Source organism: Felis catus, chromosome A1 (assembly GCF_018350175.1).
Source record: "Felis catus isolate Fca126 chromosome A1, F.catus_Fca126_mat1.0, whole genome shotgun sequence".
NCBI classification, from domain to species: Eukaryota; Metazoa; Chordata; class Mammalia; order Carnivora; family Felidae; genus Felis; species Felis catus.
The window spans coordinates 128,709,040-128,736,023 of NC_058368.1; the positions used below are offsets into that span (position 1 = coordinate 128,709,040).

Consider the following 26,984-nt stretch of genomic DNA (forward strand, 5'->3'; position numbering starts at 1 on the left):
ACTGGTGTAGCTTTAATGAGCCACTGCAAAATAGCAATGGACCTTCTCATTATTATCAACAAATATTTGAGTGTTCCCCTGCGTGTAGGGCAAGATCCAAATTCCATAGGACAAGGCAGATGTTTATCAACTCTGAAGACGGGAGGGAAATATTTGAAGTATTGCTTTGTATTAGCATTCTTTTATTTGCCTTGGAAGCCACAGTGAAAGACTTAATACTTCTATATGTTTTAGTATTATAACAAGTTTCCAACCTACAAATTACTTGAATTCCAAAAGTTCTATGTAAGCAGCTCGTTTAAATTCAAATTTGTGTTATAAATGGAAGTTAGTTTTCATAATAGTTCACATCCCTTTTAATCCACAGTTCATGTGAATTGCTGCACATTAGCAAAAACACATACTGGTTAGCAATGGAATCAAGAGAGATGCAATAACTCTACAGGTTTTAAAAGGAGAGATGGAGAAAAAATATGTATATCTGTGAGGAAAAAAATTGTTTTCAAATAGATTTCACTCAGCTGAAAAATTTTAGATCATGACCTGAGCATGATCTATTGGATCATCAATAGATAAGCATCATCTATTGGATCCCTTTGGAGCCAATAGATGGTGCTGTTGTCACACAATAGTTGGGTTGCTCTTAATTCTCAAGACAAAGGGAGGTTGTGGGAAGTATATGCAAAGTGGTTTTAAACTGTGTTGTTAAAGGAAGCAGAAAAAAAATAAGAGAGGCAGTATGAACTTGGTTATATGTGGATGATATCGACACATCAGGTTTTGTAGCAAAGAAGGTGACTCTCCTGGTATATTTTCTTAAATTTATGCGTGAAAATTAGATATAATTGAAAGCACACCTTTTCTTATCCATAATATTTTCTTTGAGATTTAGTTTACTCAATGATTAAAAATAAAGATGGTTGTGAGAATTAAACAAGAAAAAAAGTGTCTAGTGTCATAATTGTTGCTCAACAAATATGTTTCTGTTTATATCCTAAATGAGTCAGATACAATTAATAAACTACAGTAACATAATGTTATTGATATATTGCAAAATTAGACTAAAATAGGCACCTATGTGGCTTAGTCAATGAAGCGTTCACCTCTTGATTTCGGCTCAGGTCATGATCACATGGGTTCGTGAATTGGAGCCTCATATTGGGTTTTGAGCTGACAGCATGGAGCCTGCTTGGGATTCTCTCTCCCTCTCTCTCTGCCCCTCCCCTGCTTACTCTCTATCTCTCAAAATAAATAAAAATAAACTTAAAAAATAGACTAAAATATGTGATCTCTGGAATCTTATAAAGAAGTAGGAAAGATGTTAAGCTTTGTCATTTATTGCTAAGAATAAAAAATTTTTAAGGCTGATTAGTTCATTCTTTTGTTGGTAAATATCCTGATATGCATTTACCAAGTACACCCTTGAGTAGATGTAGTCTACTTTACACACGATATATTTGGAGACACCCATCTTAAAGTAAGATTACCATTTTGCAGATCTTCACTATTTGTGACTATAGTCTTAACCTTTTTGAACATTGGTGGAAAATAAGAAATAAGTAGGGAAAAATAGCAGGGTGAATGCTCTTTATTGCAACCTTCACAAGCAAAATAGAACCAACCTTTCCTTTTTATGCTTCTATAGCCTTCCTTTTGGTGAAGTCACAGTTTATTAGCATGCCTTTCTGCCAAGAAAACTGAAGCAGAGAGCGTAGGTAAAATTTATGTCATCCAATTTTATTAGTTATTAGCCAAGGTAAAGTTTTATTGTAGAGAAAGTTAAAACTAATGACTAAAATAATGGGATACTCTAAATAAATTGCTCTTACTAGAATTACTTTATCCTTTCCTTTCCTAACTGTCTTTTCATTGCTCAGGTTGGTCTCAGACTACCTCATTTTCTCCCTCTTCCCTAGATCCTCTAGGTTTGACGGGCGGAAGGAAGTAGTTGAGAATGCCTGTCCAGTGAAGGCCTGCTTCCTTGAGGACCTGTGAATCCAAGAATTGTTCCTCTGTCTTTTCTATACAGACATTTTTCTCTCTTCCTAAGGACTTCTTGCTCCCAAGTGAGAGAATGATTTCTTGGTCAACTCTTCTTGTCTAAACACTGGAAGCAGACCTTAATTCATGCTCTAGCCTTAAATCATAGCTCCACATGTGAATGTGAAGTAGGCCTTGTATTTCCTTGGGCTGTGGAATTGCAGGGAAAATCCTGCATTGTCTTCCACCTGATTACTTAGGAGTTTGTGACAGATTCTTTGATAACTCTGTGACAAACAGGGGTAGAGAAAGAAGCAAAATACATGATGGTTTTTCTGCCATCCATAAGATCTTGGTTTTGTTTAGGGAACCAGTACATGTTCTTGAATGCATTTCACAGTCTCAAAAGTGTGATACTGGGTCTGAATCCAAGATTTTCACAGGGCTCCTTGGAGCTTGAGGAGTGTGAGTAGGTTGCCTTCAGGGAAGGGAAGGGGAGAAAAGATGAAGTGGTATTGTGGACCCCTGCCTCAACTATAGAAGCTCTGCTTTGAACAGTTTCATAAATTCAGCCTCTGCTGAAGATATTTTTAAAGAAAAGAGTTTGAAAATTATTGACCCTTCAACCTCTTAACAGCTGAAACCAATATTATACTCAGGAATCTGGTTCACAATTACTGGGGTAGTTCCCATTAAGCTGATGAATATCACAGTTCATTAGATGATTATGTGATTTCTTTATCAAAATATATTTCTATTCATTAATGATAAGTAGTGCCTGATGGTAACTAAATTAAACAGATTAATGAAGGGTATTACTAATTTCATGGATTAATAAATAAATATATATTTTTTTAAATTAAGACTAATGTACCGCAAAATGTACTCTATTTATTTTCACTGAATTAGCCATATTTGAAACTGTCATATAGTCTGTGAATTAGTAGCTAATAGTGCAATCTGTGACTCTTTTATGATCTTTGATAAAATGACCAAGTATTATTTGATTTCTATAAAACTATTTGGATCTAGAAATCAATCAAATAATCAGTCATATCTTCTATATTTCAAATCTGAAAATAAAGTTTGAGGTAAGCCCAAGCTTTACAAGTGATCTAATTTTCTAATTATCTAAATTCTAATAATATTTGCCACTGTTTGTTTATTCTTTTAGTTTGTCTTTTTACCTCCCTATTGATATCCCCATTTGTTCAAGTTAGACTCTCAAAGTGAAAATCAAATACAGTACTTAATTATATTGGTTTATACTTAAGTATGTGCTAATTTTGAGAGGAGAAAATATTACCCCTTTTTAAGGATGAACCAGATTGGAATTTGCTTGCTTTGTATAGTGATTGTCACTAAAAATAAAATGAGTTTTCAGTCATAAATTTCCTCACTGGACTTTTTAAAACCTGGAATTTCCATATGATATATCTTAAAGCATATGTGATTTAGCTAAACATTATTTTATTTTATGTTTTTTATGTATTTATGTATGTATGTATTTATTTATTTTGAGAGAGAGAGTAACTCCAATAAGTTACACATTGGAGGTAATTTAGCCTTACAAATTCTAAAAAAGAATTGTAGAATATATTAGGTGAAAAAAATACTTTGAAAAACTGATTTCCTACACATCAATGAAAACCTAAAATGGCTGCATATCTTGTATTTCTTCATGGAATACACAGTCATGAATCTGTCATTTGAATTTTTCCTTTTTAATGTTTACCTTTTTTGGAGCAAATGTAATTACAGCTGTACTTTTTCTCAGGGCTGAAAATTCCTTGCGGTTTGGAAAATAAATGATTTTTACACAAAAATGTTTGATTCCCACAACAATAGGAAGTAAAAGCAGTAAAATGCTAGACATTTCTAGGACCCACATGCTTGATTTGGGGATGCACTCAGAAAACCTATTTAACTTTTTATTGTAAATCATCCTAGATTAATGTAATAGATTATTCAATATATATTTGTTGGCTAAATAACATATTTTTAGGACTTTAAGTTTTTGTTTATATGTAAGATTGTTAGGGAACAATAGATAAGAGTGTTGTTCAAGCAGAAAGCACAAGCACAAATTTGCATTAGGTACATCTTTTTTTCTTAAATTATGATATTCTTCATATGTACTTTCAGACTTCACTTTTGTAAATTGTATTTATGGCTTTTAAAAATTAATGAAGTCAGATTTAAACAGTTTATTTTGGATTTTCTAAGATAGAAGCAGAGATTCCTTATGGGAAACCTGTAAGTATGGAGAAGCTAATAAGATTTTAGATAATCCATTGAACTAGTTGGCCATTTTACAAATTCTGAAAGCTTATCTGGAAGGCCTCTTTAATTGGTTTTTAAAAAAGTATTACCTGCTGAGACCTGCTGAGATAGTCATCCATGCTCATATAAATATATGTAGAATATGTGAAATTATAGAATCATCACATTTTCAAGCAGAAATGCCTCATTTGATCACTATAGGAAAATAGTAGCTTATGATTATGAGTAAAATGTTAGTTTTTAACTGGATATCTGTAATGATACTGTACGCAAACTTTGTAAATGATGATTTTAAAATCTTAAATGGGAAATGCTTAACGGTGGAAGTTAGTAAAAATGCTTAGGTTCAAATTCTAGCTGTACTACTTTAATTGGCTATGTACATTTGGATAAGCTAATCATCCAGTGTCTTTTTTTCCTCATCTATAAAAGATGTTTTAAAGGCAAGAGATAATATATGGAGACACATAAATACTTCCTAACATAGCAGGCTCTTAATAAGCAATTTTGGTTGTAATAAGTAACTTTGGTCAAATAATACTTTAAGTCATATGTGAAAATGACTTTCAGCTTAAGAATTCTTAGTACTCTTAACTAAGGTTTTTTTTTAATTTACAATGCTTCAGCATAATAAGGTTAAAATTCCCCAAATCTAACCAATAGAGTATGTGGTTCTTGTCTTTCAGTAGCCCTCACTTTCATGTATTATGCACCAACACTTCTAAGCCTCTTGTTGTATGCAAAATTCAGTCTTTTATATATCACCAGACAGACTGATTTAGAAATATCACCTGGTTGCACTGATCACTGCCACTGGGGTAGAGGGCCAGACATGAGTCAGACAGAGAGGATCTTAAACTTGGCCATCTTACCACCATTTCTTCAAGCCAGAGGCTCTTGTCAGGCATCAGAAAAGTCTCAATCTTGTTTATTTGCAGGGGGGAGAGCTATCTCAGAGATGTGTCACCTCAACCCAACCTCTTTTTCCACCCCAAAGTCACCTCCAAATGCATTTGTCTCCCCTTGCACTGTCCCACCTGTGGGAAATATTAGGCTGGAAGTAGACAGATGGTTGGAAACATCACCAAGGATTATATGTGTTTATGGGTCACAACCAATATAGGCCTCCACCTTTAATTTGGTAATGGTAGAAGAAAATCCTGCCTCCATTGTGATAGATACCTAATGAGTTTTGAAGCTTCAAAATTTAAAAATTAAAGGCTGCCCAAATATCTTCCCTTGCCTATGAGGATGCATTAGGGAAGGAGCAGTGGTCTAGAAAAGGAGAGATGCCTAAGCCTGCTGTTTAATTCTTCAGGAGACTTGGTGTCACCTGCCTGTGACTGGTACCTGTCAAGGGTCTTACCTACAGGGTAACTAAGACCATAGGATGACACTATTTATAGGTACCAAATTAGAAATTTTGTAATTCCTAACCCAACCATCTTTTAATATGTAAGTCTTGTTCACCTTTCAGATGTGTAAGAACACCCTATTTGCAGAGGAAAGAGGAATTATTTCCAAATAAAAACAAAACCAAAATCCTCTTCCATTATGGATGCTTACTGGAGCTCGTCTTTATCTTTATGGTTACAAAATGATGGTATTTCAGCTCTGGCCCTTGTTCTATACATTTATTATTCAGCACTGTGGTAAAGCAATAGCTCTTTTATCTCCCCCAATTTATTTTTTTATCCATCTATTTATCTATATCTTTTAGTGGTTTGGCTTTATGGATTCCTTTGTTTTCTTAGTAGAACATTTAGTTCTCAAGCATTTTGGTCTCAGGATCTCTTTCACTCTTCACAATTATTGACAGAGCTTTGTTTATAAGATATGTATTAATATTTATATTTAAACTAAAACCAAATTTTTAATTATTTTAATATTCTTTAAAATTAAAACTAGTAAACCTATTACGTAAAGAAAATATTTTTTGTTGTTTACATAAAGAATATATATTTTATTTATTCATTCATTCATTCATTCATTCTTTTGAGAGAGAGAGAGAGAGAGAGAGTGTGCACGCACGTGCCCTGGTAGGGGCAGAGGGAGAGGAAAAGAGAGAATTTTAAGCAGGCTTCACACCTAGGGCAGAGCCTACTGTGGAGCTCAATCTCAGGACCATGAGATCATGACTTAAGCTGGAATCAGGAGTTAGATGCTTAACTGGCTGAGCCACCCAGGCAACCCCCCAAAAATATATTTTTGATCAGAAATAATGATACATACCCAAACAGAAACATTTAGAGAAAGGGGTAGCATTGCTTTATGTTTTACAAATCTCCCTGATGTCTAACTTAATAAAAGATAGCTGGATTTTTTCATATCTGCTTCTTTATTCAGTCTGTTGGTATATCACATACATGTAGCTTCTAGAAAACTATGTTCACAAAGAATGGAAGTGAAAAAGGCAAATAATGTTCTTAGTATTGTTACTAAAATAGTGTTGGCCTCTCATTCCCTTTAAAAAGGTAACATATTGTTGGGGTGCCTGGATGGCTCAGTCGGTTGAGCGTCCGACTTTGGCTCAGGTCATGATCTCACAGATGGTGAGTTCAAGCCCCACATCGGGCTCTGTGCTGACAGCTCAGAGCCTGGAGCCTGCTTCGGATTCTGTGTCTCCCTCCCTCTATCCCTTCCCCGCTCATGCTCTCTCTCTGTCTCTCAAAAATGAATAAATGTTGAAAAAAAAAAAGGTAAAATATTGTCATTTCTGCTATCTTTAAATCCATATACCACTGACCATTATGATCCACTTGGATTCAAACTTTTGTTTTGGCTGGTTTTTAAAAATTTTTTTATTATTATGTTTATTTATTTTGAGAGAGAGAGAGACAGAGTACGAGTGGGGGAGGGGCAGAGAGAGAGGGAGACAGAATCTGAAGCAAGGTTCTAGGCTCTGAGCTGTCAGCACACAGCCTGACATGGGGCTGGAACCCATGAGTGTGAGATCATGCCCTGAGTCGAAGTCAGACGCTCAACCGAGCCACCCAGGTGCCCCTGTTTTGACTGTTTTATAAAAGCTGTTGTTTTACTATTAATTAAATTAAAGTAATTAAATATAATTAAAATTGTGCTTTGTTTTACATAATAATCCACACTGAGCTCCAGTGTCAATTGTTTATTGTTGTATTAGGACTTATTAAGCCAATACGTGTATTAGATTAATGTTTTTGTTATCAAGTTAATTTTTAAATGTAAATTAGACCCTAAAGTTTTTACACCTGACCAGGTACTTAAATTTGATCTGTTCGTAAAGATGGAAATTTTTTGATGTGATAAGTAGGATTACCTTTACAACTATTATATGAAAGCATATTAGTACAAATAAGTGTACAATTTGTGTATAATTTCTTACTCAGTGAGAGGGATAGACTTCATTCCCAGTTCTTAAAAATTATGGAAGTAGGACTTATTACAAAGAATGGAGTAGTTTTAAAACAATTTATTTGGGGGCGCCTGGGTGGCACAGTCGGTTAAGCGTCCGGCTTTAGCCAGGTCACGATCTCGCGGTCCGTGAGTTTGAGCCCCGCGTCAGGCTCTGGGCTGATGGCTCGGAGCCTGGAGCCTGTTTCCGATTCTGTGTCTCCCTCTCTCTCTGCCCCTCCCCCGTTCATGCTCTGTCTCTCTCTGTCCCAAAAATAAATAAAAACGTTGAAAAAAAAAATAAAACAAACAAACAAACAAAAAAAGAACAATTTATTTGGGGGCAAGAACTTACATCTGATTACAAAAAATTTATTCAATAAACTAATAGCCTTATTTTGTATATGTAATTTTTTATATATCTTTGATGTCTTCTATTTATAAATAAGATTTTCTCAGCAATTATCAAGGAATTAGCTAAACTAACTCATGTGTTACTCTGTCTTTTCATTTATACACAAATAAGTATTGCTTATGATTTTTAAAAATCTTGGGAGACCTTAAATTGATAGACCTAAGACCTAGGAGATAGGATGTTATTTTTTTTTATCACAGACATTGAAATATACTTGTATTATATATGCCTTTAGTGGTGGTACTGAGACTGGTAAACCTCTTTATCCTCTTCTCTGCTAAATTTTTTGATTTACATTTAAAAGCTTACAGAACAGGGGCGCCTGGGTGGCGCAGTCGGTTAAGCGTCCGACTTCAGCCAGGTCACGATCTCGCGGTCCGTGAGTTTGAGCCCCGCGTCAGGCTCTGGGCTGATGGCTCGGAGCCTGGAGCCTGTTTCCGATTCTGTGTCTCCCTCTCTCTCTGCCCCTCCCCCGTTCATGCTCTGCCTCTCTCTGTCCCAAAAATAAATTAACGTTGAAAAAAAAAAATTAAAAAAAAATAAAAGCTTACAGAACACACACCTACCTTCAGAAGACAATTTGTTAGCATTTTGTGTTTTAGATGGTAGTTTTCCTTTCTGTACTTGTGATTGCTAAAAGGACATATATCTTCATATTCAGATGAGAGCTATATGAAGGCACAGGTATTTTGATTCTTCCAAACATTTTAAAAATTGTCACGTAAACATACTTTAGTGTATGCTAAACTTATGATAACTTTTGTTATTACCTGTTTATATATATAGATACAAATAGCATTTTAGTAAAGACACTTAGATATTTTGAGCCTCTACTGTGAGAGTAATGCACCTCTCATTGTTACAAGCTCCTTTTGCTCTGACTCTTGTCCCTACAACTAGGCTTTACTGCTAATACCTTGACTTACTGTTAATTTATTGGGTAAGGTAAGCAAAAGGTTAGTGCCTTTTATAAAACTTGGGGAACCTCTGTGTTAAGATTAAATCACCTTGATTCAGTGAGTCCATAATGAAATGCAGAATTTCCCTAACCACATACTTCACAGTTATTACCTATTGATGGCTTGTCCATGAAATCTCAGCCTTTCACTTATTATTACTAAGGCAAAGGAAATAGCACTAGTCATTCATTCTTCTTAGGCTATCCTTTTGTGGCTTCCTTTCTCCCACATACTCACTCTGAGGAATTTCCTTGGTCTGCAATTGAAGGAATTTTTAGCTGGTAGAATTTCAGGCAGAGATTTGCAACAAGGTCATTTTGCTTAATTATGTCATTCGGTCTATTTAGCATAGTGTAAGGTTGGTCATGGAGTGGGAAGAGAAAGTAGTATTTTGTAAAGGCCAGATTTCTCTCCCTGACTAGTGTAATTATTGTTAAGCCATGCTCCTCCCCTTATACTTATTCACCATGGTCTTCTCTGTTTCAGCTTGCATTCCCTGAGTAGGCAGGCACACTCACTAACTTTTGGGAATTACCAACTTCACCTGGTTTCCCTAGGCTCACAGGCTCACTGAGAAGGGAATATGTTTTGAAACCACCAGTTTGACAAAGCTGCTTTGAAGGATATAATTGAGACTGTGGAAACAGAAGAAAATACCAGATAGTTTTATATCTTTTATATGAACCTAAAATACCTGTTAATCAAATTTTTATTATTGAGATAAGTAAGCCTATTGCATTCTCATCCCATCCCTGATTCCTCTACACCTTTTTCTTTACTGCTCCATTTGCTTTCTTGTTTCTACACTGCTACCATCCTGTACCAGTGTGATCTCACATTCGTAGTTCCCCAGTTTTTGCCTTCTTAATTTAGATCCAGTAAGAGGTAATCACTCACATAGGTCATAGAATAGAACTCATAAGTTGGTTCCCTTGGGTTTGCCAGTATACTGTGGCGGTGGGATGGCAGCAGGATCTTGTGGTTCCTTACATAGTAGGGGGTGTGAGTAGCTGTTCCCTTGGGCAGTCATAGCAGCCGCTGGCACCTCTAATACAAATACTTGTAGAATTTGAAGGAGTTGAACACTGTTGATTATTAAAATGGTTTTTTGTATGTATTTTTTTTTGGCCATTTGTGCCCTAAGATTAATTAGTTCCTTTTTTTTTTTTAACAAAATCTACATTTACTCTACCAAAATTAATTTTGCATGCTATGGTAGAAAATTTTAAATTTTTGTAGTAAGTTTAGAATTTGCTTTTTCTTTAAAAATTTTTTTTTTATTGTTTATTTTAGAGACAGAGAGTAGAGCACAAGCAGGGTCGGGGCATAGAGAGAGGGAGACAGAATCTGAAACAGGCTCCAGGCTCTGAGCTGTCAAGCAGAGAGCCTGACATGGGGCTCAAACCCATGAACTATGAGATCATAACCTTAGCTGAAGTCGGACGCTCAATGAACTGAGCCACCCAGGCCCCTAGAATTTGCTTTTTCTAACAAAACTAACTCTAAATGGAATCTCTTCTTTGTCCTGATAATTCTTTTACCAAATAAGGAGGTGTGAAATATCCAAAGAGAAAATATTACTTGTAGTAACTACTGTGTCATGACTTCCTTTAAAAATAATGTAATCACTTTTGTCTTGTAGGGCAGACTATTCGAGAGAAAAGAATTATAGAAACAGCAAATAAAAGAGAAGTCGACTATGAAGTAGGGGATATCCCAACAGAATGGGAAGGTAAGTTTGTGTTTTTACTAGTATCTTCTGGAAGGCAAATTGTTTATACAAAATTAACAGAAGCAGGTATAATTATATGTTTATTCTTTTTATGAAAGTTTTAGTAATCCGAATCCATGACCTTTTTTAAAGATATTCCATTTCTTTAAACATTGTGAAGGTGTCACACTTTAGTAAGGAAACACATATACAGTGAAAGGAACTTTTTAAAAAAATTTTTTTATGTTTATTTATTTTTGAGAGAGAGAAAGAGGGTGAGTAGGGTAGGGGAAGAGAGAGAGGGAGACACAGAATCCAAAGCAGGCTCCAGGCTCTGAGCTGTCAACACAGAGCCCAACGTGGGGCTCAAACCACAAGCCGTGAGGTCATGACCTGAGTCAAAGTTGGAGGCCCAACCGACTGAGCCACCCAGGTGCCCCCAGTGAAAGGAACTTTTAAACATTAGCTGAGCTGGTACTAGGGTGAGCTGAGCAAAGCTCCTATAATACAGACTTGACAGAGGCACTCACTTTCATGTGCTGACTGTGCAGTCGCACACTCCCAGAGTTCAAATATTGTTTCTGGCACAGAATACCTACATGAACTTGGGAAAGTAAATTCATTCTTCTCAGTCTTAGTTTACTCTTTCATAAACTGTGAATAATACTTGCTGTTACCATCTGGAATATTTGCTCAACTTAAAATGACCCTGTTAGCTCATCCTCTGTTAAGACAAGGATGGACACTTGATCCCTATCAGGACTTTGGAATTAAGATAAGAGACCAAAGTGAGATATAACAGTAGCAGTCAGTCTTTCAGTATGGCTGGAACAATAACATATGATTATGGGTAGTTATCTTCAATCTACTATCTAAGCTTTGTTGCAGGAAAAGTTGATCTATTAAGAAGAAAATGGAAACCAGTCTGCAAAAAGAAATAGTGAGACAGAATGTTTCCTAAGTTTCCTGAAAGTTTCCAGTCCTCTCTTCGATTTCTATCTAAATGTAGTTCAGCTGCACATCTGCCTTTGAGTATTAGTGCTACCCCATATCCTTGTTCTAAATTTTCCCTTTTCCCTTACCAGTTCTTTGCCTAATACCTGACACATGCTAAATGTTCAGTAAATGTATATTGAATATGTGAAATCCAGCTTGAATTAGCTTTTGTTATTTGCATCTAAAAGAGCTTTACCTAGAATACCAATATCTATCTTTTTCTTTCTGATTATACCAATATTTATTTTATATCACTTATCACTTACCCAGTATTTACTTGTCTACCTGGTATTATAATCATTGTTTATAATCATTGCTGTTTATAATCATTGTTTATAATTATTATAATGTTTTTTTTAATTTTTTTTTTAACATTTATTTATTTTTGAGACAGAGAGAGACAGAGCATGAATGGGGGAGGGTCAGAGAGAGAGGGAGACACAGAATCTGAAACAGGCTCCAGGCTCTGAGCGGTCAGCACAGAGCCCGACGCGGGGCTCGAACTCATGGACCGCAAAATCATGACCTGAGCCGAAGTCGGCCGCCCAACCGACTGAGCCACCCAGGCGTCCCTTAATTTTTTTAAATGTTTATTTATTTTGGAGAAAGAGAGACAGAGTGCAAGAAGGGGAGGGGCAGAGAGAGAGGGGATACAGAATCTGAAGCAGGCTCCAAGCCCTGAGGCGCCAGCACAGAGCCTGACATGGGGCTCGAACCCACAAACTGTGAGATCAAGACCTGAGCCGAAGTCAGATGCTCAACTGACTGAGCCACCCAGGCACCCCATGATCATTATAATGTTTAATCATCACAACAATCCTATGAGGTAGACACTGTAATTATACCCATTTAATAGGGAATCTAAGGTCTAGAAAGATTAGATATACTGCCTATGTTATACGGCTACAAACTGCAAACAGTAGACCTACTGCATCCTGGCAGGTGAAGCATACTCTACTTGTGATAACTATAGGCATTAAGTTACTTTAATGCCAGTATGTGAGTATGAATATTTCTTCGGGATTATCTTTTCTGTTTTACCTTATTAGCTTTGAAAATATCAGAACTATGAGAAAAGAACATAAAAATGGGTAGAGACCAGAGATTTTTTGAAGAAATGCAGAATATAAACTGACAACTTTTAGCAGCAATAATTGAGATTTTTTTATTCTAACAGACTTTCCAATGTTATGAGCTACATTCACAATTCTTAAATAATGCCTGTACCTCCTTATGAGTCTATTTTATCATTTTTTCCAAAAATAGTATAGAGTTAAAATGTTTATAAAAATAGAGTTACAAATAAACAAATAGGCATTGACTCATTTTTCAAAAACTTTGAGACTTTCAAGGAATTAAAATGAAATTCTAATGATTTTTTTAATGTTTATTTTTATTTTTGAGAGAGAGAGACAGAGACAGAGCACAAGCTGGGGAGGAGCAGAAAGAGAATCCAAAGCAGGCTCCAGGCTCCAAGCTGTCAGCACAGAGCCCAACACGGGGCTCGAACCCATAAACCATGAGATCATGACCTGAGCCAAAGTTGGATGCTTAACTGACTCAGTCACCTAGGAATCCCAGTTCTAATGCTTTTTATGGCTTTGTCCTGATCCAGTAATTCAGCATAAGTATCCTGTGAGTCTTACCCTTAACATAAATGTATCAACCAAACACTGAAAATAAAATTATTCTTATAGTAGTACATATCAATTAAATGTAAAAAATAATTCCATACCATGAAAAAGTAAAGTAAAATAAAATAAATACACAACACACTATATTAAAAAAAAGAAAGGAAAGAGAAAGAAAACTTTTAAAGTAAATAGTGTCAACACCAAATGAATCTAAAGTATTTTCAGATCCAGATGAATATTTGTCAGTTATTAGTAGAGTAGCGGTCCCCAAAATGTATGGGGGATACGTGTTAGATGGATGCACTCTTCATTCATTCATTCTTTTAGTAAATATCTGTGGCGGACCTCTGCATTCATAGAGTTTACTTTCTGGACTGGGAGAGTAGGTGGGAGAAAGACAATAAACCAGACAAATAACTACATAGTATGTTAATGGCCACAGAAAATAAAACAGAAGAGAGGAAATAGGGAGTGTTGGGGAGAGTTTTGCAGTTTTAAATACTGTAATGAAAAGGCATTACTGAGGAAATGACTTGGAATAAAGGCAGAAGAAGGAGCTGGTTATGCAGATAAGTAGTAGAGGAGCATTCCTGGAGAGTGAGTGCAAAAGCCCTGAGGCAGGAGCATGCTCAGATGTTTAATGAAAAGCAAGGAAGCCAGTGTGATTGGAACAGAACCAGAGGGAAATTAATATATGAAGTTAGAAAAGTAAGAGTATACCCAGTCTTGTAGGACCTTATAGATAATTTAAGGACCTTGGCTTTTACTCTGAGTGAGATTGAATGCCATGGAAGGTTTTGAAAAGAGTAGTCATATGCTTTGTTATATTTAACAGCATCACTCTGGCTGCTGCACTGCAGAGACTTAAGAGGGCACAGGCAAAACATGGAGACAGGAGGCTCCTAATAATTTAGGCAAGGAGTAACTGTGACTTGAACCAGAGTAGGGGTGGGAGTGGGAAGAAGTAGTCGCATTCTGGGTCTTGTAAAAGCAGACCCAGTGGGATTTGCTGATAGATTGGATATGGAATGTAAGAGAAAGGAGAGCAGTCAGTGATGCCTTTTAAGCTCTTGGCCTCACCTGGAAAAATGGACTGTTTTTCTATGCTGTTGACTCTGAGGGCAATCCTGTGGGAGGAGCAAGTTGGGGCAGGGGGAATGAGATCAATTTTGGAAATGTTAAGTTTGAGATATCTATTAGACATCGAAGGAAAGATAGTAAGTTGTATATAAGCCAAGAATTTAGTGGAAAATTTTGGGCTAGAGATAAAATTTGGGAGTTGACAGCTAATAAATGGTGTTTAGCGTTGGGAGACTGGATGAGTTCACAAAGAGAATAAGTGTAAAGAGAAGATGAGACGTTCAGAGACTGTCCTGTCGACTGCTCCAGGGTTTAGAGACAGTGAAGACAAGAAAGAAGTAGCCAGAAAAGGAGAAAGAAGAATAAGGAGGAGGAGGAGGAGGAGGAGGAGGAGGAGAAGGAGAAGGAGAAGAAAAGTTTCATGTGCTGGAAGCTAATTTTCAAGGAGGATGGTTCAACCATTTAATGCTTCAACCATTAAATGAAGCTTGAGAATTAATTCTTTGCTTTAGGAACAAAGGACTCCATGATCCTGCCAAAAAATAGTGTGTAGGGTGTTAGGAACAAAAGCCTGATAAAGAAAGGATAGCAAAAGAATATTTGGAGGGAATGAGTATAGACAATGCTTCTGAGGAATTTGTGTGTAAAAGGGAATGAGTATTGAAGCAGACACTGGGTGGGAAAGGAAAGAGAGCAATTTTATGTTTTATTGTTTAAAATTTTTTTGATGTTTATTTCTTTTTGAGAGAGAGAGAGCCAATGCAAGTGGGGGAGGGACAGAGAGAGAGGGGACAGAGTATCCAAAATGGACTCCACGCTGACAGCAGAGAGCCCGATGTGAGAGGCTTCCACTCAGGTATTGTGAGATCATGACCTGAGCCTAGTTCAGACGCTTAACTGCCTGAGCCACCCAGATGTCCCTATGTTTTGTTGTGTTTTAAAGATAGGAGAAGTAACCAAATTATTTTTTTCTAAGAATAGAATTTAGTGATTCATCACTTACATATAACACCTAGTGCTCATCCCAACAGGTGTCCTCCTTAATGCTCCTCACCCTTTTAGCCCCTCTCCCCACCCAATCACCCAATACTCTGCCAGTAACCTTCAGTTGGTTCTCTGTATTTAAGAGTCTCTTATGGTTTTTCTCCATGTCTGTCTTTATATTATTTTTGCTTCCCTTCCCTTATGTTTATCTGTTTTGTTTCTTAAATTCCACATATGAGTGAAATCATATGGTATTTGTCTTTCTCTGATGGACTTATTTCACTTAGCATAATAATCTCTAGTTCCATCAACATTGTTGCAAATGGCAAGGTTTTATTTTTGACTGCCAAGTAATACTCATGTGTGTGTGTGTGTGTGTGTGTGTGTGTGTGTGTGTGTGTGTACCACATCTTCTTTATTCATTCATCAGTCGATGAATATTTGGGCTCTGTCTATACTTTGGGCTGTTGTTGATAGCACTACTATAAAGATTGGAGTGCATGTGTCCCTTTGAAACAGCACTCCTTTATCCTTTGGATAAACACCTAGTAGTGCAATTGCTGGGGTGGAGGGTAGTTCTATTTTTAATTTTTTGAGGAAGTTCCATACTGTTTTCCAGAGTGGTTGCACCAGTTTGCATTCCCACCAGTGGTGCAAAAGGGTTCCTCTTTCTCCACATCCTTGCCAACATCTGTTGTTGCCTGAATTGTTAATTTTAGCCATTCTGACAGGCGTGAGGTGGTATCTCATTGTGGTTTTAATTTGTATTTCCCTGATGATAAGTGATGTTGAGCATCTTTTTATGTGTCTGTGAGCCATCTGAATGTCTTCTTTCAAAAAAGTGTCTGATCATGTATTTTGCCCATTTCTTCACTGGATTATTTGAGTTTGGTAAGTTCTTTATAGATTTTGGATACTAACCCTTTATCAGATAAGGTCATTTGCAGATATCTTCTCTCATTCCTTAAGCACTGCCTTTTAGTTTTGCTGATTGTTTCCTTCATGGTGCAGAAGCTTTTTATCTTGATGAAGTCCCAATAGTTCATTTTTGCTTTGGTTTCCCTTGACTCTGGAGACATGTCAAGTAAGAAGTTGCTGTGGTGGAAGTCAAAGAGGTTGTTACCCGTTTTCTCCTCTAGGATTTTGTTTTTATGTTTATTTTTGAGAGAGAGAGAGAGAGAGAGAGAGAGAGAGAGAGAGAGAGAGAGAAAGTGAGAGAGAGAGAATATGTGAGCTGGGAAGGGGCTGAGAGAGGAGACACAGAATCTGAATCAGGCTGCAGGCTCTGAGTTGTCAGTACAGAGCCTGATGTGGGGCTTGAACTCACAAACCATGAGATCATGACCTGAGCGGAAGTCAGACACTGAACTGACTAAGCCACCCAGGCATCCCTCTCCTCTAGGATTTTGATGGCTTCCTGTCTTACATTTAGATCTGTCATCCATTTTGAGTTTATTTTTGTGTATGGTATAAGAAAGTGGTCCAGGTTCATTCTTCTGCATGTTGCTGTCCAGTTTTCCCAACACCATTTGCTGAAGAGACTGTCTTTTTTCATTGGATATTCTTTCCTACTTTGTCAAAGATTAATTGGCCGTACATTTGTGAGTCCATTTCTGGGTTCTGTATTCTGTTCCATTGATCTGAGTGTCTGTTCTTGTGCCAGTACCATACTGTCTTGATGATTACAGCTTTGTAATACATCTTGAAGTCCAGCATTATGATGCCTCCAGCCTTAGGTTTCTTTTTCGGGATTGTTTTGGCTATTCAGAGAAGTAACCAGATTTTTAAATAATGATGGGGAAGAACCAACCAAAAAGGAAGCATTAATAATGCAAGAGAGAGTGACCTTGAGGTGAGATGGAGTCTAGTACATATGTGAAAGAATTGGCCTTTGACAAGAGCATGGAAAGTTCATCAGTTGTAATAGCAAGAAAGTAGAGTATACAGCCATAGATACAGATGGGCACATAGATGTGATGGTGAGAATTTGTGTAAATTCCCTTTTGATTCCTCCAGATGAAGCACAGAATGGTTAAATAACTTCCTAAGTACAAACAGCAGCTGCAACCAAGATTTTAAACCAAAATATCTGTCCCTAAATCTTTACTCTTCATACTATATTGCCTACCTCATTGCATACTATGCATACTATTGCGTACTATATTGCCTACCTCATTAATAACCTGGCTAATTCTTACTTACTCTGAGTTTTAGAGCACACATTGAGTTCCTTTGGAACTCCTTTCTGACCCCACCTCTCACCTCCTAGTGCTATGTGGCATGCTTCCCCCTCCCCCAATCTCACTTTATGGCTTCCCAAACATTAAACTTAAACCACTGTAGATTTTTCCATGTTACCTCATCTACCTCCTCCCCCCAGACTAAAAGACACTTTAGGTTACAGTTCTTACTGTGTTCATCATTGTAGTCTTAGGGCCTTGCTCAACACTTAACATAAAATAAGTGCAAGCTCAATCAATATCTGTTGAATGAATGAATTTTAAATTGAAAGTACATAAGGAAGAGATATTGGGGAGTTCTGCTGACTTGCTATAAATAGTCCATTTTGAAAAGAAACACACACAACAGCACACCAGAGCAATTAGTTCCAAATGTATGGAGCACTTAGACAAAGTTTTAGTTATGGGAGATAGTATAGTGCTAGCTGTCCAACAGTCTTACAGTCTCAGGGAAGCTTTTGAGTTTCATCCATGGCTTAATGGATAGTTCTTACATAGAGCCTCTCAAAATCTCTATCCCCATAATTCAGATGACATTTTAGCTTCTAGTTTTGTTTCTTGTGTGTGTGTGTGTGTGTGTGTGTGTGTGTGTGTGTGTGTGTGTGGTTGTTTTTGGTAGCTTTAAGCTTGTTTGATATTGACAGTAATAAACATTGATGAGGACCCTAAAATACATGCCAAGTAGTGGGAAGAGACAGAAAGGCCCTGATCCAGCATTTCTTTCTGGTAGAAAGTTAAACTTTACTTATCAGACATATTTCTTAAAATATAAGAATAAAACCTCATAATAAGGTTAGGTAAAAAATTACTTTTTAGATACATTAGACTAAACCTGTCTAATTAACACAATTAATAATGAACATCTTGGTATGTGATATGCACTTGTATTGCTTTAGTATTATTAATAATTGTTTAGCATGCTTTCTTAGGTTACAGGAATTCCCCACCAAACACTTTCAAAATGAGCTTCATAAAATAATGGCCAGGACATAATTTATCCTCATCCCAGCATCAGAAGACCTAGGTCCTTAATCATTTGGGGCAAATCATATTACCTCTGTGTTTTTCATCTGTAAAATTAAAAGGCTCTATATATGTCTGGTGTTCTATGATTATATGACTCTAGAAGTGTTTCTAATCAACTTATGCCCCAGCCCAGCATCTGGACCTACTGTTGAACCAAATTGTTTGGCTGGGAATTACTGACAGTTCTTGGTGGTCTTCATCAGGTGATAGGATAGCTATATGTATTAGTGATCCACTGCTGCATAACAAATTACCCCAAAAGTCAAAGATCTAAAATAACAAGCATGTATTATCTCACAGTTTCTGTGGATCAGGATTCTAGGCATGGCTTACATGGATCTTCTGGCTCAATGTGTCTCACAAGGCTGCAGTCAGTGTGTTGGCCTGGGCTGCAGTCATCTCAAGACTCCTCTCAGGAATCATCCACTTGGAAGCTCATTCACATAGTTATTGTCAGGCCCTAGAGGATCTACTTCCACACTCACTCAAATGGGTATTGCCTGGCTTCATCTTTCCTGGCTCTTTGACAGAGGGCCTTATTTCCTTGATAACTGTAGCTTTATAGTTCTTGATATCAGGTAATGTTAGTCTTACAACCTAATTATTCTTTTTTTGAAGATGTTTTGGCTATCCTATGTCCTTTGCATTTTCAAATGCATTTTAAAATGATCTTGGTAATTTTTGCAAAAATTCCTCCTAGGATGTTGGTTGGGATTGTGCTGAACCTATAGATCACTTTGCAAAGAACTTCTGACCCCTGAACATTATATTTCTCTTTATTTAATTTGGGCCTTCTTTAATTTCTAAATGATAATTTTTTAATGTCAATTTTTGATTGTTCATCATTATTATTATATAAATATGCAATTGGTATTTGTATATTGATCTTATATTCTATGACTTTTCTAAGCTCAGTTATTAGTTATAATAGCTTTTTTGTCAATTTAATCAGATTTTATACCTAGAAGATCATGTTGTCTATGATTAAAGACATTTTTTCTTTCTTTCCAACCTGGATGCCTTTCATTTTTTAAATCTTATCTGCTTGCACTGACTAGGATTTCCAGTATACTGTTGATTAGAAGGAATGAGAATGGACATTCTTTCCTTGTTCCTGATATAGTATTCTTTTTATACATTGTTGATTGGTTTATCTAAACTTCTGTTTAATGTTTTTATATCAGGGTTCTTGAGGGATATTGGTTAGTAATTTTTTTTTTCTTGTAACATCATTGCTTGGTTTTGGTGTCAGGATAATGCTGGTCTCATGAAATTAGTTTGGATATATTCCTTCTTCAATATCCTGCAAAACTTTATGTAAAGTTAAAATTATTTTAAATTTTTTTTAAGGTTTATTTTTGAGAGAGAGAGAGAGTGCACATGTAAGTGGGGGAGGAGAAGAAAGAGAGAGATACAGAATCTGAAGCAGGCTTCAGTCTCTGAGCTGTCAGCACAGGGCCTGATGCAGGACTCAGACCTATGAACTGTGAGATCATGACCTGAGCCAAAGTCGGACCCTTAAGTGACTAAGCCACCCAGGTGCCTTGAGTTAAAATTACTTTTAAAAATATTTGATAGACTTTGCTATTGAAGCCATCGGGGCCTGGACTTTTCAACTACAAATTAAATTTATTATATTCAGGATAGTCAGGGTGTCTGTATCTTCTTGAATGACCTTTGGTAGCTTGTTTCTTTTAAAGGGTCTGTCCATTTCATCTAAGTTTCCAAATGTTTTGCATAAAACTGACCATAATATGTCCTTATCATCCTTTTAATATCTTTACAGTCTATAGTGATGTCACATCTGTCATTCCTAGCTGTTATGGCTGAATTGTGTCCCTCCAAATTCTATGTTGAAGCCTTAACCCCAGCACCTCAGACTATATTTGAATACTGCATTTGGAGATAGGGTCTTCAAAGAGGTAGTTAAGTTAAAGTAAGGTTTTTAGGATGGGTCTTAATCCAATATGACTGGCATCCTTATAAGAAGAGGGGATTAGGACACATATATATACAGAGGGAATAACATGTGAAGACACAGGGAAAATACAGCCATCTGTAAGCTGAGGGGAGAAACCTCAGAAGAAACTGACCTTGCTAACACCTTGATCTTAGACTTCTACCTTCCAGAATTGTGAAAAAATAAAAATAAATTCCTATTGTTTAATTGCCACTGAATCTTTGACACTTTACTTGGCTCTCGCAGCCCTGAAACTAAACAGCAAAATAATATATTAGTATTGAGTATGTTTATGATTGAATTTCATTTCCTACTGTGGGTTATCAACTGTATCTCTGTTTTGTTACTTGCATGTCTGCTTTTGGTTTTGTAGACCATATCTTGACCATATCTATCTTTATATGATGTTCGCACTTCATATAGAGTATAAGAACCTTACGAAGGTGTACTGCCATTTCTCCCTTCCAAGATTTCTGTTTTTGTCATATATTTCAGTTCTACATGTTAGAAACTGCACACTACATCATTATTTTTATTTAAATAGTGAACTAACATTTAGATAGACTTAATCAAAAGAAAAATATGACATATTTAATTCATATTTTTACCATTTCTAATGCTCTTTATTCCTTTTTTGTAGATCCCGATTTCTATCTGCAATCATTTTCCTTTAGTATCTATGCCTTCCTTTAACATTTCTTTATATGTAAGTCTACTGGCATTAAATTCTCTCAGCTTTCATATGTCTGAAATATATTTTTAAAGGTATTTCTCTGGTGGGGCACCTGGCTGACTCAGTTGGTGGAGTATGTGACTCTTGATCTTGGGGTCGTGAGTTCGAGCCCCATGTTGGGTGTAGAGATTACTTAAAAAATAAAATATATAAAAAAAAAGATATTTCTCTGGTTCTAATGTTCTAGGTTGATAGGGTTTTTTTTTCCTTTCAGTAGTTTAAAGCTACTTTACATGCTTTTTTTGTCAAGAAATCTGTTGTCCTGCTTTTCTTTATCCCTTTGTATGTAACATCTATTTTTTTTTCTTCTGGTTGTTTCCAAGTTACTCTTTTTTAAACTGGTTTTCAGCCATTTGATTATGATGTGCCATCATATAGTCTCTTTTGTGCTTGAAGTTTCGTGAGCTTCTTAGCCTTATGGATTTATAGTTTCCTTTAAATTTAGAAAAATTTCGGCAATTATTTCTTCAAATACTTTTCTTTGAGTCTCTTTCCATCCTTCCTTTTGGGAACTCCACTTACAATATTAGGCTATTTGAAGTTGTCTCACAGTTCACAAATGCTCTGTTCATTTGCGGAGGCTTTTACTCTTTGAGTTTTATTTTGTATGGTTTCTCTTATTGTACCTTCAAGTTCACTGATCTTTTCTTTTACGGTGTCAAATTCCTACCAATCCATCCAGAGTATTCCTCGTTTCAGGCATTGTAGTTTTCGTCTGAACAAGTTTGATAAGGGTCTGTTTTATATCCTCCATGTTTCTACTTAACCTCTTCAATCTGTCCTCTCTCTTTTTGAACATATGGAGTACAGTTATAACTGTTTTAATGTTCTTGTCTGCTAATTCTACCATCTGTGTCTGTTTTTAGTTGGTTAGTTGTTTTTTTTTTTCTCTTCATTATGGGAAGTATTTTTCTGCTTCTTTGTTTGCTTTGCAGTTTCTGATTGGATGTCAGGCATTTTAAATTTTTGCCTAGTTGAATACTAGATATTTTTATATTCCTATCTATATTATTGAGCTTTGTTCTGAGACACAGTTAAGTTACTTGGAAACAGTTTGATCCTTTCAGGGATAATCTTTCAAGATTTGTTAGGTAGGACTGGAATGGAATTTAATCTAGAACTATAATTCTGTATTGTTGATGCAAGTTGTTGCTGAGCACTCTCCTCTGCCCTGTCAATCATGAGGTTTTCCACTCTGGGTGGTGGAAATTAACATCACTCTTGCTCCTGTGTAAAATATTAATACTGTTCCTTCTGATCTTTTCAGGTGGTTCTTTTCCTGGTCTTAGAAGTTTTTCACTCACCTGAACTCATTAGTGCTCTGCTGAATACTTGATAGCGGCCCCCCCACCAGTCTCCAGAGTTTGCTCTCTTTGAAGCTGTCTCCTGTCTGATAGTCTATCCTGTGAATTTTAGTCACTTTGGTCTCCCTAGACTCCCAGCTCCATTTCCATAACATAAGTAGTATTGTGGATTTTAGCAGGATCCCCTCCCCATGCAACAGCCTGGAAACTCTCAAAGGAGTAAGTGAGGCAATTGTAAGGGTAACGTTTGTTTGTTTGTTTGTTTGTTTGTTTGTTTGTTTGTTTTTTAACATTCTGAAGAGATCACTGTATTTCATTACTTGATGTCCACTGTTTTGAAAATTGTTGTTTCATGTAATTTGTTTCTCTTGTTCCATCTTGGCTAGAAGCAGAAGGCTGCTTTCTTTCAATTCGCTTAATGCATTTGAAATCCATTTATATATTTACATGAATCAGCAGTTTATTCCTTATTATTGCTGAGTAGAATTTTATCATATTGATATACCAACTTACCCATTCACCAGCTGCAGGACATTTGGGTTGTTTACACTTTACAGCAATTATAAGCGGAACCACTATATAAATTAATATTCCTATTTAAGTATAAATATTTGAAAATGAATTTTCATTTCATTCAGGTAATCATTTCATTCAGGTGGCATTTCTAAGTCATGTGGTAAGAATAAATTCAACTTAAGCTGCTAAACTGGTTTTTAACGTCTATACCATTTAGCTTTCCCCTTAATACTACGTGAAAAGCTACAGAGGCTCCTCATCTTCCCTAGCCTTTAGTGTTGTCAGTGTTACTAGATTTGTGTTGTAGTGTCTCACTGTGGTTTTAATTTTTATTTCTCTAGTGACTGGTCATGCTAATCATCTTTCATGATATTTGCCATCTGTATATCTTCCTTGCTATAGCGTATGTTCGTATCTTTTTGCCGACAAATTTTTTATTTGGTTGGGTTTTTTTTCTAATTGTTTACCTTGGAGGGTTCCTTACATATGCTCAATACAATTCTGCATATATGTGATTTGCAAATATTTTTTCCCAGTCTGTGACTTGTTTTTCAATTCTTTTGACAGTGCCCCTTAGAGAGCACACATTCATAATTGTAATGAAGTCAATTCATCATTTTTTTTCTTTTATGTATCATCATTTTGGTGTTACAAGAAAATTTTGCTTAACCCAAGGTCATGAATATTTTCTCCTGTGGTTTCTCCTAAAATTTTATGGTTTGGGGCTTTATATCTACATCAGTGATCATTTTGAATCTATTTTTTGTGAATGGTATAAATACAATTTCATTTATATGGATATCCACTTTTTTCCAGTATTATTTTTTATCGTGTTAAAATGCACATAGCATAAAATATACCATCTTACCCATTTTTAAGTGTACAGTTCAATGATATTAAATACATTGACCTTACTGTGTAGCCACTACTAACATCTATCTTCATATCTTTTCGTCTCATAAAACCAACTCTATACCATTAAGCAATAATTCTCCCATTCTTCCTTAACCTTACCCAGCCCCTGGCAACCATCATTATACTCTGACTTTATGATTTTGATTACTCTCCCAGAACTATTTTTGAAATGGCCATCCTTTTCTCACTGTTTTTGCACCTATGTCAAAAATAGGTTTCTATATAGGTGTGGTCTATTTCTGTCTTCTCTATTCTGTCCATGGATCTATGTCTGTCCATTTCTCAATGCCACACTGACTTGATTACTGAGACTTTGTAGTAAGTGTTGAAATAGGTAAGTTGAATTCTCCAACCTCTTTTTCAAAATTGTTTTGGATACATTGTTTTGGATACCTTGGACCCTTTTGTGAGTATATATGACTTTTAGTATCAACTTATCAATTGCTACCCAAAAATCCTTCCAGAATTTTTACTGGGAATGCATTGAATTTATAGATCAGTTTGGAGAGGATTGAGCCTTCTATGAACACAGCATATTCTCTCCTTAGGTCTTCCTTCATTGTGTCATCTGTAGTTTTTAGCTTATAGATCTTGCACATATTTTATTAAAATAAAACCTAAGTGCTCCTTTTTTAATACTAGAAAGCTTAGCATTTATTCATTAAAGCACACAGGAAATCAACTCAATTCAAATAAAATGATATTGTACTAGGATTCCAGCTTACTCTTTGGCTATGTGTTTATGGGAATAGCAAGATCTGGATACAAAGCACAGACAGACACTGCCATCAGACACAGATGAAAGCTACACACATTATAGCAGCTGTTCCTAAATGTTAATTTTTAGGGGCTATTGCTAATTGTTTTTTATTTCAACTTCACATTATTCATTGATAATACATAGAAATACAATTGATTTTTGTATATCAACTATGTATGTACTTTACCCAACTTTGCTAAACTCATTTATTTTAGTTTATATTTGGGGGATCGTCTACATAAACAATTTGTATTCTTTCTATTTACTCTATTCTAATGTATTTTTTTCTTGCCTTCCTTTCCTGACAAGGACCTCCATGACATTGATGATTAGAAATACTGAAAGTGGGAACGCCTGGGTGGTTCATTCAGTTAAGCATCCAACTCTTGGTGTCAGCTCAAGTCATGATCTCATGATTCATGAGTTTGAGCCCCACATCTGGCTCTGTGCTGACAGTGTAGAGCCTGCTTGGGATTCTCTCTCACGCTCTCTCTGTCCCTCCCCTGCTTGCTCTCTATTTCTCTGTCTCCAAATAAATAAATAAACATTTCAAAACGTAAGTAAAAAAATAGTGAAAATGAACAGTCTTGCCTTTTTCTTAATCTTAGAGGGAAAGCATTCAGTTTCTCGCTATTAAATTTAATGTTAGCCAGAAATTTTTATGTAGATGCTTTCCATCAGATCAAGAAAACTCTCTTTTCTTCCTAGATTGCTGGAAGTTTTTATTATGATTGATGTTGGATTTTCTCTTTTTTTCTGCATTTATTGGCTTGAATTTTATTGTTATTCTTCATTCTATTAACATAGTTGATTACATTGATTTTCTTTTTATTATCTCTGGCTTTTTTATTGTGATAAAAGATACATGACATAAAAAGTTCCATTTTTGCCATTTTTAAGCACATAGCTCAGTGGCTTTAGGCACATTGACACTGTTGTCATTGTCAACACCATCTCCAGAACTTTTCATCTTCCTAAACTGAAGGTCTTTACCCATGACACAGTGAGTTCCCATTCCCTCCTCCCCCCTCCACCATGCCTGACAACCACCATTCTACTTTCTGTGTCTATGAATTTGACTACTCTAGGTATCTCATATAAATGGAATCATACAGTATTTGTTGTTTTGAGTCTGGCTTATTTCACTTAGTATAATGTCTTCAAGGTTTATTTATGCTTTAGCATCTATCAGAATTTCATTCCTTTCTCAAGGTGAATAACATTCCATTTTCTCCATATACCAGACTTTGTTCATTTGTTCATCCATCGATGGATCTCTGGATTATTTCCACCTTTGGGCTATTGAGTAATGCTGCTGTGAACATGGCTGTACAAATACCTGTAGATTTAAACCTAATTATGTAAATAATTGTGGTAAACATCAATGGTCTAAAATCTCCATGTAAAAGGTTGAAATTGTAAGAATTATGTAGAAGACAACTATGTGTATCAAACAGTGTAACCTAGTTGACAATTATAGAACATTACCCTGAGAAATTGTAGAATTCATTTTTTTTCATTTTATTCACCTTGATAGGTCATAAACTCTTGCCAAAAATTTTGGAGGTGGGAATACTTACTTATCTACTCATTGTGTGAGGCCAGGTTTACCCTGATACCAACTCTTGTCAGAGACAATAAAGAAAAGAATGCTATAATATCTGACATAATCATAGATGCAGAAATCATTAACAAAATATTAGCAGACTGCATCCAGCAGTATATAAAAAAGGGCAATATGCCATAATGATGTGGAATTTATCCCAGTAATATAAGTTGGTTTAACATTTAAAGATCAACATCGCCCCATTTCCCCCATCTCCCACCCCTGGTAGCCACCTACATTCCACATAAAAATGAGATCATGCAGTATTTTTCTTTCCATATCTAGCTTATTTCATTTATCATGTCTTCCAGATTCATCTGATATTGTCAAAGATGGCAGGACATTCTTCTTTTAAGACTGAATAATATATTCCATTGTAAATACACACACACACACACACACACACACACACACACACACACACACACATACCATTCTTCCATCAATGGACATTAAAGTTGTTTCCATATCTTGGCTATTGCCAATAATGCTGCAGAGAACATGGGAGCACAG

The 26,984-nt window shown here is 36.0% G+C and overlaps 1 protein-coding gene and 1 non-coding gene across 2 annotated transcripts in view; one reads left to right on the forward strand and one right to left on the reverse strand.

The window, feature by feature from the left end:
* Positions 1–26,984, forward strand: part of NDUFAF2 (NADH:ubiquinone oxidoreductase complex assembly factor 2) — a 172,001-nt gene that overhangs the window by 88,914 nt on the left and 56,103 nt on the right. Inside the window, exon 2 of the mRNA XM_019838168.3 lies at positions 10,649–10,738. Within this exon, the coding sequence (XP_019693727.2) occupies positions 10,649–10,738 (90 nt within the window). The remainder of the gene's footprint in view (positions 1–10,648; positions 10,739–26,984) is intronic.
* LOC111557011 lies at positions 24,792–24,926 on the reverse strand. The gene has a single exon (XR_002736739.1). It is a non-coding gene; the product is annotated as a small nucleolar RNA SNORA23 (small nucleolar RNA).